The sequence below is a fragment of the Lithohypha guttulata genome, assembly GCF_036872675.1.
Source record: "Lithohypha guttulata strain CCFEE 5908 chromosome Unknown scaffold_6, whole genome shotgun sequence".
Classification (NCBI taxonomy): Eukaryota; Fungi; Ascomycota; class Eurotiomycetes; order Chaetothyriales; family Trichomeriaceae; genus Lithohypha; species Lithohypha guttulata.
The window spans coordinates 270291-281486 of record NW_027042755.1 but is presented as its reverse complement, the minus strand read 5'-3'; the positions used below and the strand labels follow the sequence as shown (position 1 = coordinate 281486).

The following is an 11196-nucleotide window of genomic DNA, read 5'->3' as shown; positions in this document are numbered from 1 at the left end:
TGGTGATGCCTGTACATGCCCGACAAGCTTCCGTTTGATGTCCACCGGGCCCGGAGGCTCAAGCCACGATCCAGCTCCACCAGCAGCGCTAAGCACGGTCAGCCTAAAGACAAAGGAGTTAGGCGTCGACAGGGCCCCGGTTCCAGAAAGTTGAGACAGATCGCAGGGCCGACAACAGACAACACTGAAGAAAGCCAGATCCTTACCAATTCAATCCCTCCTACACTGACTGTCACCATCCTTCGTTTTAACGCGCATTTGATTTGTGAGGACACGATCTGCGGCAATAGCTACGTAATACTGAGACTACCTCCTGACCTCATACCGAGCAGCATTACGACGAACAAATCCCTTTGTTCAGCCTCTTGTTACACTATTCGAAGACGGCACGCACTGCATATTGCGTTCTAGAGAACATGTGTTGCTAAGACGAAGTCCGTCTTGTATCTGTGAAGATGCGACTACTTGCCTGGTGGCTGCCTGTTGTAGCGTCCGCTATTGTTCAAACACGAAACTATGATAGTTTCGACTACTTTGTCGTGCAGCTACAGCAATCCACCGATCCTCAGACTTTAGCCTCCAAGCTCAATGCTACGTTCGAAGGACCGCTGGGAGAGTTGCCCAACCACTTTACCTTCTCTTGCCCGAAAGCCCAAAGCGCAGATGTGGAAGCAACCTTAGAAGAATTGAGACACAAACGGTTGCTTCGGAAGAGGGGCTTGAGTATTGAGGACGACCCAGAAGAGTTACAAGGTCTACAATGGCATCAAAAGCAGGAGCTTAAACAGCGTCACGTAAAAAGAGTGCCGGCACCACCAACAGGCTGGCAGAAACCACGACAGGCAAACAATGCTGGTCAACTGGATCAACAGCAGCAAGCCGACAAGGCGCGCCTCGAGGAAATTGCATCTTCTCTGGATATTCACGATCCTGTCTTTCTGGAACAATGGCATCTGCTGAATTACATACAGAAAGGTATTGATGTGAATGTAACAGGGGTCTGGCAGAATGGTGTTACTGGTCAAGGAGTCACAGCATGCGTTATTGACGATGGTCTTGACTTTACCAGTAACGACCTCAAACCCAACTACTATGCCAATGGATCCTGGGATTTCAACGACAAAGGTCCTGAACCCAAGCCAAGATTGTCCGATGATCGTCATGGCACTCGTTGCGCCGGTGAAATTGCTGCCGCAAGGAACGACGTCTGTGGTGTTGGCATGGCATATGACAGCCAGATCTCCGGTGTCCGCATTTTGTCCGCTCCCATCTCGGATGAGGACGAAGCTCTATCAATCAACTACCATTATCAGGAAAATGACATATACTCGTGCTCATGGGGTCCGCCCGACGATGGACAGACCATGGAGGCTCCTGGTTTGCTCATCAAAAAGGCCATGGTCAATGGTGTGCAACAGGGTCGAGATGGTCGAGGTTCGGTCTTCGTCTTCGCCGCAGGAAATGGTGCCGCCAAAGATGACAACTGTAATTTTGATGGATACACGAACAGCATCTATTCTATCACAACCGGAGCCATCGACAGAGCTGGCGACCATCCTTACTACTCAGAGAAATGCTCGGCTCTTCTAGTAGTCACTCCCAGCTCGGGTCACTCAGACGCCATACATACAACTGACGTAGGGTTCAATACCTGCTACAATGGTCACGGAGGCACGTCTGCAGCTGGGCCTTTGATGGTTGGTGCCGTCGCCCTTGCCCTGAGCGCACGGCCTGAGTTGACCTGGCGAGATCTGCAATATCTCACCATCGACACTTCCGTGCCTATACATCTCGACGATGCCGAATGGCAGGACACTGCTACTGGCAAGAAATTCAGCCATACTTATGGCTACGGCAAGCTAGATACTTATAGCTTTGTTGAGGCGGCTAAAACTTTTGAGCTTGTGAAGCCCCAGGCCTGGTATCATTCACCGTGGATCGCGGTTGCACACGACATTCCTGAGGGCGACAAGGGGCTAGCTGCATCTTTCGATGTTACGCCAGAGATGCTCGAGAACGCGAACCTGGCACGGCTGGAACACGTCACGGTCACTATGAATGTCAATCATACTCGCAGAGGTGACCTAAGTGTCGAGTTGAAGAGCCCACAAAACACCGTTAGTCGTCTGTCCACTTCGAGGAAAAACGACAATGCGAGGTCTGGGTACACTGACTGGACCTTCATGTCCGTTGTGCATTGGGGTGAAAGCGGGGTGGGTACCTGGACTGTGATCGTGAAAGACACTATTGCAAATGAGCATCAGGGTCAATTCTCGGACTGGAGGCTGAACTTGTGGGGAGAATCCATCGATGGCTCTAAGCAGGAATTACATCCCCTCCCTGACGAGCACGATGACGACCATGAAATTGCTACGGCTAGTGTGACGACCACATCTGTCGAACCTACCAGTCCACCTACAGACCTGCCCGAGCATCCGACTGATCACCCAGAACGACCAACTAAACCCAAACCTACTTCTGCAGATACCACAGCTTTTACTACGCCTGCCACGACGACGACCCCGACAGCGCCTTCTGTCACATCAGAAGTGGCCGAAGCAACTCACACCACTTCCGAAAGTTATCTTGCCGGTTTCCTGCCAACCTTCGGCGTCTCCAAGAAGACACAGATTTGGATTTATGGATCGATCGTGCTAATGGCAATCTTCGGTATCTGCTTGTTTGCTTACTTTTGGCAGCAAAAGCGCAAGCGACAAAGAAACAGTCGCGAGAATTACGAGTTTGAAATGGTTAATGACGAAGACCTAGATGATGCACGACAAGGCTTGACCGGCTCGCGTCGTCGTAAACGTGGTGGGGAGCTGTACGACGCTTTCGCTGGCGAAAGTGACGAAGAAGTATTTAGCGACGAGGACGATGACGATGGGTACCATGATCGAGATACTCCCGATCACGATACTGGCTCAGGGTCAGGGTCGGCATCGCAGGACGAGAAAAGATAGCATTTGCCGTGTTAGCCTATGTAACAATGTATCACAAATCGCAAACGACTTTTAGTTCATTTGGCCATGTTGTTTACTTCTACCCTGCTGTAAACATCTCCAGGTTCGAAGAGTCAACCACTTCTTGTGTAGATTTCCTGCGACAGCTTCAACTCGATTATTTGATACACGTCCACCCGACTCCGAGAAAGCACCAGGCATTCGAGCATTTAGTGGGCTGGGGAGGCTACAAGCGGGCCTATCGCGGCCAATTGGCAAGTGCTCTGGGCGGCCTTTCACCGCGAAATCAGCTGCATTTGCCCGCACTTGACGCTGCAGACGCACCCATGATCTCAGTGTTTCGAACAACTGAGCTGACGCTGACGAGGCGCCAACAGCCATCCTCGAACAGGAAACATGATCCGATTACAACAGACAGTAATATGGTGGTCAGCTCGAGGTCACGAGGGCGTGTTAACCTTCGCAGCGACCAAGAACTGCTGCAGTCACCATCACAGCCTGAATCCAGCAGTCCAGTGACACCAAATACTATCAATGACCACAATACCGACACGTCTCTTTCCCGGCAGCACGATGATGCTGGCTCATCGCGTGCGAAAAGGAACAGGATAGCTTCAGTCTCGGATCGTGAGAGTGTACAGAAACGTCGACGGCTGAGTAAAGGGAGTGTTACAGGTCCTTCCCCAGTGCACATCCCTTTGCGTGGTAGAGCCGTGCCAGACGTCCAACCTGCGAACCACGGCAAGGTGTCGTATAACCATACCACCGTACAGCCACCATCACTTCTCACACACGATAGCAGCGTCAGTAACAGTCCGCTCAACTCTCCGCCTTATGGGCCTCAATACGATCAGTTTAGGAGAATAGAAGAAAAGGCTCAGAGGGTTGTCAAAAAGCATCTACAACAGGAAGAGAAGAGGATCCTCAGGTCGGAACATGGCAGTACTAGGTCCAAGACCGAGTTGGCTCAATACTTCCCGAATTTTGATGATATGCTGAGCCTTGAACCCGTTGATCCGAGTAAGCACAAGCCCGCAACATCACTTAGTTCAAGCTCTGACAGCCATAGACCTTCTTACTGCCAAGACACCCATCGTGCTCGTCGACGATACACCAAATTTCGTGCCTGCGCCGCCACGGCCCGACTATTTCAGATCTCTTCAAGCTCCTCATAACGCCGAAACGATTGATCTCGAGGAGCACCTGACATCCACGAGACCACTTGTGGATCCACTTTCGGATGCCATATACCTTAAAGCACATCAGAAAGCAGAGAGACACGAGAAGCAGATGAAGAATGGCGACAAGGAGCGTGCACAACATGAGAAATATCAGCTGGAACGTCTTCTGGAAGAGCTGCGTGGTCCTGAGTGGCTGAAAACACTTGGAATTAGCGGCATAACAGACACGGAAAAGAAACGATTCGAGGCTAAACGTAAACTATTCATACGAGAAACTCAAGCTCTGATCGCCAAATTCAAGCGATGGAAAGAAGAAGAAAAGCGCCGAAAACTTGAGAAACTTCAACTCCAGCTTGAGGGCGCCGAAGCAGCATCTGAATCGGCTGACGGCAGTCGAGGAGACGACAAAGCTTCGTCTTCCACCGCTGCTACCAGGACAAGAGTACGAATCAAGAACGGCCTGGCCAGCAAGAGTCGCAGCAGTCGGGCGAACAGTAGGCCGTCGTCTGTGTCTGCTCAAGTTCCTGACTCCAGCGAAATCGACGCCTTGGCCTCTCAGCAGCTTCTTGAAGAGGCTAAATCAGCCAGTGTGCACCGTCACAAGGCAAATGCTGTTCCGACCAGTTTGCCAATCCCGCTACTACCAGAATTTTCCAGGAAACCATTCACGTCCTTCTTCGAGAAGCGTCATATTCGCGACGCTGCTGTCTCTGGTCGGAATCGTGGACGGAAGATCTATGCCTTTGGACAGGAACTCCCGGAATTTGAGGAAACGGAGTTTGAGTTACCAGAGTCCATATTGACACATGATGCTATCAAGGCTAGTCAAAGGAGTCGTAGGAGGCGCATGCGCAGTATTGACGATGGGAGTTGAAGCTGTGATCCTGGATATTGGTTATGGGCTGTTGAAACATCAAGTCCCGCGATGATTACTAGTACGGCGCAAAGGTGGTGGAGCACATTCTTCTTCGCTACTCAAAGCTTTATCATTAATTGAGCTGCTTCTCGGATTCTACCCTTGCATTACAAGGTGTCGTAGCATCGACAGATGGTTGTTACTTTGCTGTGTGCTATGTTCTACAAGTTTATTCGACAGGCAGGATCGGAAAAAGTTTCGTCCGAACGCACTACTCCTCATGCTCTTCAACTTTCACCTATGAAGAGACACTCATTATTCCTCCATCACATCGAAGGCGTCCTGGATGCAATGATTCGTCAGGTACCTCGCATGCACACCAATTCTCGCACTGTCGTTTGAACATATAGTCAAACGATGTCGGTTGTCAGATGCCTCGTTCGATGATTCGTCCGGGTGACGTCTTTCTACAGTGAATGCTTGTCACTCTTCACACCATGTCTAAATACTAACAGTAGCACCGTCGTCGTGTGGCGCAACACTTCGAACTGGCTGCACAGTTATTGTCCAGCCATGTTGCTCTACAAGTATGACCAATACGGCTTTCCTTATGTCTGGAATGTCTCCGTGATTGTGCCCTGAGACGTGTTATCAAGTTAAGCTCTAGACTTTCGATCTGAAAGCGATTTTTTCCTGCTTCGGGTCTCACTGACTGCTAGATTCGCAAACATGGCATACCCCGTTCGTTTTCACGAAGCCAAACGGTGGCGGTCAAACTGTCGAACGGATGCCGAAATGGGAGTGTTGGGTCAAACAAGCTATACACATGCAGACGAGCGAAGGCCCAGGTTCAAGTACTTAATTCCTGTCGAAAATCCATCTCTTGTCAAGCCTGGCCATCTATACATTCATCGATACGGCAAGGCCAAGGAGTTTGTGCGAAACCGTGAGAAAGAAGTCAAAGTCGAAGTTATGTGTTCGCGATGTGCCAGACGGTGCAACGGTCAACGAGACACGAAATTCGGACAAGCAGAGGCCGCGCTAGACGCACGCATTGCTCAACTGAAGGCAGAGCTCGAAGAGGTTGAGGAAAGAGAACAGCGAGAACGAATTGGGTTTCGACAGCCTCGACGTTACCATTACGGAAAGAGGCAGGGGGAGAGCGCTACACCGCCACCGAAGATCATCGATGCTGAACCTCAGAAACGGCGAGGAAGCTTTGTGAGACCAGAGGGTGTTGAGCATCGGGACCACGCTTGCAACTGCCATCATCACAAGCAACATCACCATAAAGCTCGTCGACCTCCAATTCATAACCACCACGTCCACTACGAGGACCGTCGACCAGATTATTCGATTCCACATTCGGATCACTACAGGCACTATGTCTACTCGCCTACTTCTGACTGCCACAGTAGAAGACGTCCATCCTATCCCAGAGTCGTGTGGCATCATGAATACAACGAGGACATACCGCTATTGTTCCAGCGCATATTCCTCAGTGGTCGGAGGAGGAAAAGCAGCACTCCTGGTTGTCGGCGGACTCATATCGTTGAGTATCCCTATGCACGTTACGAGTCAAGAGCTCCTGAAGATTACTACTATTAGCTGGGCCAGAGGTTGAACAGTGTGACCCATGCTTTTCAGCAGCTCCATCAGGAAGGTTTTGCAAAGGATTGCGTTGCTTCGTGTGTTTAGATTCTCATAGATCTGATGTCTTCCTGCAGCAATTAAAGGGAAGCCGATTTATGAACCGTTTCGTGCATCCTTATCTTCTATCTCTAGACTGCTACAAGTTGCCTTACATAGGGCCTTGACAACCTTGTGAGTGGCAAGTAATTATTTCGTGCGCATTCTTCTAGTGCCTCGGCTCGCATTTCGTGGGGAAAGCACGACCGGCACAAGCCTGAGCACATGCAGATGTCATTCCTTTCTTCCACGAGTCCAGGACTGTGTCCATGACTATTGCACATGTTCTTCCTGTCGATCTCGTTGTTGTCTGCTACTGAAAGATATAGAATTGCTTCACACCATCGTCTTGTCCTTCACGTCACTTGCTAAGCTGGACCATCTCCTCCCGTGTCATTTACAACGAGTAGCTGAGCATTGCGCAAGCCCTTCTGATCCCTTGGACGTGTCGTGCTCGTGTCATTCTCAGCGACTGCAAAGATGGAGGCTATAGAGGTCAGTCTACAGAAGCTTATCGCAGGGTTGACTGACTGACTTGTGTTCAGGCAAAGCTCAACGAGCTTGTCATGAATCCGTCCTTGTACCCTCTTCTCGCGATCCTGAAGTCTGCAAGGAATGGCGCTGTGTACGGAGCAAAAGTCCGATTCCCTCACGCTCTAGTGATGGTATTCATGTTCCGGTCTGGCAGCTTCCGTGAGAAGGTTGGCCTTGTGCTCAAGGCAACTCGACAGCATGCCATGAACCTTGCCAGATTTGCAACAATATACAAGACAGCTATGCTGGTGTTGTCCCTCATCAACCCCAACAACCCAGGAAAGGAAGGACCGTATGATACATTCTTCGCTGGTGGTCTGGGAGGTTATTATGTTTTCGGACGAAATTACAACAGCATCAAGCAACAGATCGTCATCTACGTCTTTGCGAGAGTCGTGCTAGCTTTGGCCCAGCTCTCCATAGAATCGCCCGCATACACATCTACTACTCCTACACCAACTCTCTTTACCCAGAGGTTCAGTCCAGCTACGAAAGAGTTGATCCAGAGGAACGCCTGGCCAGTTTTTGCCAGTTTGAGCTGGGCCCTCGTCATGTACGTGTTCAGGTGGCAGCCCGAGAGTATACAATCGAGTCTCAAGAGCAGTATGAAGTACATGTGAGTAATGGCCTTGTTGTGGGTGATCCGTGCTAATGTGCCACAGCTATGTCAACTGTGACCACTGGGACAACTTTAGGAATTTTCTGGTCTACAACACCTGATTCAACTCGCTTCAAATAAAACCGAATATATGCGAAAACAGCATTTCGACAATGCCGCTAAGTGCATCGTTGGTACATGAGATAAGTCTATTGAGCTACCAATACACCTCGGTACCTCATTTTGCCATCCTCCAAGGCCTGGAAGGCGTCCTCGATGCCCTGCTTGCTCATTGGAAATAGTTGAACAATTGGCTTAATGTTCTGAGCAGCAGCAAATTCCAACATCTCCCGATGAATACCTCTGCTGCCTACTACACTGCCTTGTACTCGGATGCCGTTCAAGATCAGCGGCATATACGGCATTCGCAGGTCATCTGATGACACACTCAGAGGATAGACTGCGCCTCGAGGGTTGATGACACTCAGATATAGGTTCCAATCAACTTGCGCTGAGCTGGTCACGAGGAGCCTGTCGATGCCTTTGCCATCCTTCAACTTCAATTCAGTCGCTCCCTTTGTCGCATAAAACTCCTTGGCACCAAGTTTTATCGCCTCCTCCTCCTTCGAGTCCGAGCCTGAAAAGACCACAACCTCACAGCCCATCTTAGCTGCGAACTGGATAGCCAGATGACCCAGACCACCTACGCCTAGCACACCAACTCGTTCGCCCGCTTTGACAGGATACAGCTGCAAGGCAGTGTAGACAGTGATGCCACCGCATTGCAACGGTGCCGCATCCTCACTTGAAATGCTCTCCGGTATCTTGAACAAGAACGATTCTTTCCATACTGCGTGGCTGGCCATGCTGCCTTGATCGAGATCCGCCTCACCATACAGCTGGCGCTGAGGGCAAAAGATATCGTTGCCAGAAAGACATTGGGCACAAGAAAGACAACTGGAATGGTTGTAGCCGAAGCCTGCTCGATCGCCTTTCTTAAGAAGCGTCACATTCGAGCCTATTTCCTGAACCTCACCAACACCTTCGTGGCCAAGCACCATCGGAACATTTTTATAGTGGACGTCAGTTCCACACAGACCAGAATGAGTGATCTTCAGCAGAACCTCATCTGGTTGCAGATCACGCTTGTCAACACTGGCCTCCACAATTTGCCCCTCATCAGAACCCTTGAATGCTGTGATGGACGGCATGGTGTTTCTGCTCGAAGGTTGTCGTTGAACTTTGGTGCTATGTGTTGAGTTGTGAGATATGCAGCTGTTGACGATTGAGGTTGATGTATAAAGAACAGAATCATGAATCACGAAGGCTTTATAGAGCCACACCCGCCGCTGTCACCAAGGTAACACCAGAACACAAGATAATCAAGAGTGGCTATGACGCTACATGGAATCGTATAGTATTTCATCCAGGGATTGTTATGCCATGCATGAATTTTTCGCCTACTTGAGATATCTGCCTGTTTAGTGGATGCCCGGCTGAGAGATTTCAAAGCCTATACCGAGCTCTATGTAGTTCTATACGAGAATGCGCAAGGATGTTTTCAGCATAAGAAGCATAAGCAAGTATATTCGCAGTGGCGCGTACTTCATACGCCTTATACAGACTACAAAGCGAGGAGAACAATTTCACGATTACTTACTTGCAAACTGCCAACTTTGCATAACCCATGTCGTATGCATCTTTTATGTCCATAATTAAGGGTTGGTGTGGTTACACAACTGACATGGATCACGTAAAATCCCAGGCAGTACAGGGTATGCAATGCTTTCAAGCTGAGTAATGCTCGCTTACTATCTACGATATGCACTGTCATATTTTCATCTTGCCACTAGTATATAAACAGTAATCGAGGACATAATTTGTGAAATGGATGCTTGCTATGGCGTCAGGCAGTATGCATTTGAGTTTATAAGAATGCCCCGGAGCACGCCGGAGAGACGTCTTACAGGATGTGCGGTTTGAGGTGGAGTGAAACGCGAAACGAACGTGGTCTTATGAGGACTTGCTTGACTTCAGTTCGTGGTTCCTTCTGCTGCACATCCTCCTCTTCATGCTTACGGACCAGCATGCTCTTCCTATCGCGGCGCTTGCAGCCTCTTCGAATCTGCAAGGATGACACGTTGCTCGAGTTCTTCCCTCAAGAACTTACTATCATCGAGGTAGTGCAAATCATCGTGATCTTTGTGGCTCGTCAGATACTTGCTGTACTTGGACGGGAAACCAAGTTCGAGGTCGGGAAGACTGCTGATAACGACATAGAATATGTCCTGCCTGAACTGCGATTGTCGATGCCGATGCGCATCGCAGAACGTGATTTACGGAAATATGCTACGGCCGTGGGACAGACTGATTACAAAGAGATTTTCCAGCGTCATGAGCAGTTGTGCTTGATCTTATCGGCGTTTAGTGAGCCTGCATTTCTGTTGTTGCTTGCGCATCACAGGAGTCCTGTTCGGCCTGTAGGTTCTGTTAATGTCAAAAACAGATTTGAGTTGTTGAGGTTTGATATGTGCAGTATGGAGAGGATGCTTGATCGCGTGGGATACGAGGCACGAGCGAGAATGGTACCTGTGGCTCGCAGGGTGAAAAGAGGGCTGGAGATTGATCTGGAAGTTGAGGTGGTGGATGTAGAGGAGGATGTTGTGATTTTCAGGCAAGTTTTCACAACTTTGCAGTTCATGAGATTCAAGAGGGGTGTTGACCAGTCGAGAGCTAGCGATTTGTCCGCGTCTCAAGATTCTTGGCCAGATGACTGTCCTAGTAAGTCTTTCAGCATTGCCAGAGAGCTGACTATGATGTGGGCGTATGTGTGCAAGGACTATAACCCGATTCATAGCTCGAGACTTGCAGCTAAAGTTCTGGGCTTTCCTGATCGATTGCTACATGGTAATCATGCCTTTGCTTGGGCATTGCAAGCAATACCGTCTTCTGCCGAGCATGAGGTGAAGGAGGTAAAGAGTTCAGTTTTGGTAGTAGAGGTGCAATTCAAGAGGCCGATAGTTGGCTCTAGCAAGTTGGTTGCCGAAGCATATCAGGCAGAGAATGGAGATTCATGGCTGATCAGAGTGTGCAAGGCAGGAGACAGCAAGGTGTATATCACAGGTTCTAGAAAAAGACTGGAGTAAATACCACACTCTGGATAGCACAGTGAAGCAGAAGTGAGGGTTTGCTAACTTGAAAAGGATGCAGCAAGTCAGGTTGTTGGGAACCTGAAGCGTGCCTTCTTTACATGTTCAGCCCAAGCACACCTGCCTTCCAACTCGAGATCCTCAATGACAACTTCAATCGCCTACTACCGCACGTCAATTTCTCCGCATATATCGCCTTTGTACTAAGTCACAGCGACTCGAAGAA

General features: G+C 49.5%; 6 protein-coding genes across 6 annotated transcripts; 5 read left to right on the top strand and 1 right to left on the bottom strand.

Annotated features, from left to right (window-relative positions):
- Positions 1-15: 15 nt before the first annotated feature.
- KEX2 (pheromone processing endoprotease) lies at positions 16-2963 on the top strand (the record flags this gene model as incomplete). Its single annotated transcript, XM_064901854.1, has 2 exons — positions 16-265; positions 490-2963. 2 exons carry the CDS (start codon positions 16-18, stop codon positions 2961-2963), a joined length of 2724 nt encoding a protein of 907 aa, XP_064751533.1.
- A 26-nt stretch (positions 2964-2989) lies between these two features.
- Positions 2990-5018, top strand: LTR64_007535 (uncharacterized protein; the record flags this gene model as incomplete). The annotated part of the gene is made up of 2 exons (XM_064901853.1): positions 2990-3983; positions 4033-5018. The coding sequence occupies 2 exons, from the start codon at positions 2990-2992 to the stop codon at positions 5016-5018; spliced, it is 1980 nt and encodes a 659-aa protein (XP_064751532.1).
- Positions 5019-5573: 555 nt separating this feature from the next.
- On the top strand, positions 5574-6608 carry LTR64_007534 (uncharacterized protein; the record flags this gene model as incomplete). The annotated part of the gene is made up of 2 exons (XM_064901852.1): positions 5574-5587; positions 5720-6608. 2 exons carry the CDS (start codon positions 5574-5576, stop codon positions 6606-6608), a joined length of 903 nt encoding a protein of 300 aa, XP_064751531.1.
- Positions 6609-7169: 561 nt separating this feature from the next.
- On the top strand, positions 7170-7943 carry LTR64_007533 (uncharacterized protein; the record flags this gene model as incomplete). Its single annotated transcript, XM_064901851.1, has 3 exons — positions 7170-7184; positions 7235-7839; positions 7886-7943. The coding sequence occupies 3 exons, from the start codon at positions 7170-7172 to the stop codon at positions 7941-7943; spliced, it is 678 nt and encodes a 225-aa protein (XP_064751530.1).
- Positions 7944-8030: 87 nt separating this feature from the next.
- LTR64_007532 (uncharacterized protein) lies at positions 8031-9032 on the bottom strand (the record flags this gene model as incomplete). Its single annotated transcript, XM_064901850.1, has 1 exon — positions 8031-9032. One exon carries the CDS (start codon positions 9030-9032, stop codon positions 8031-8033), a length of 1002 nt encoding a protein of 333 aa, XP_064751529.1.
- An 876-nt stretch (positions 9033-9908) lies between these two features.
- Positions 9909-10967, top strand: LTR64_007531 (uncharacterized protein; the record flags this gene model as incomplete). Its single annotated transcript, XM_064901849.1, has 1 exon — positions 9909-10967. One exon carries the CDS (start codon positions 9909-9911, stop codon positions 10965-10967), a length of 1059 nt encoding a protein of 352 aa, XP_064751528.1.
- Between the last annotated feature and the right edge of the window lie 229 nt (positions 10968-11196).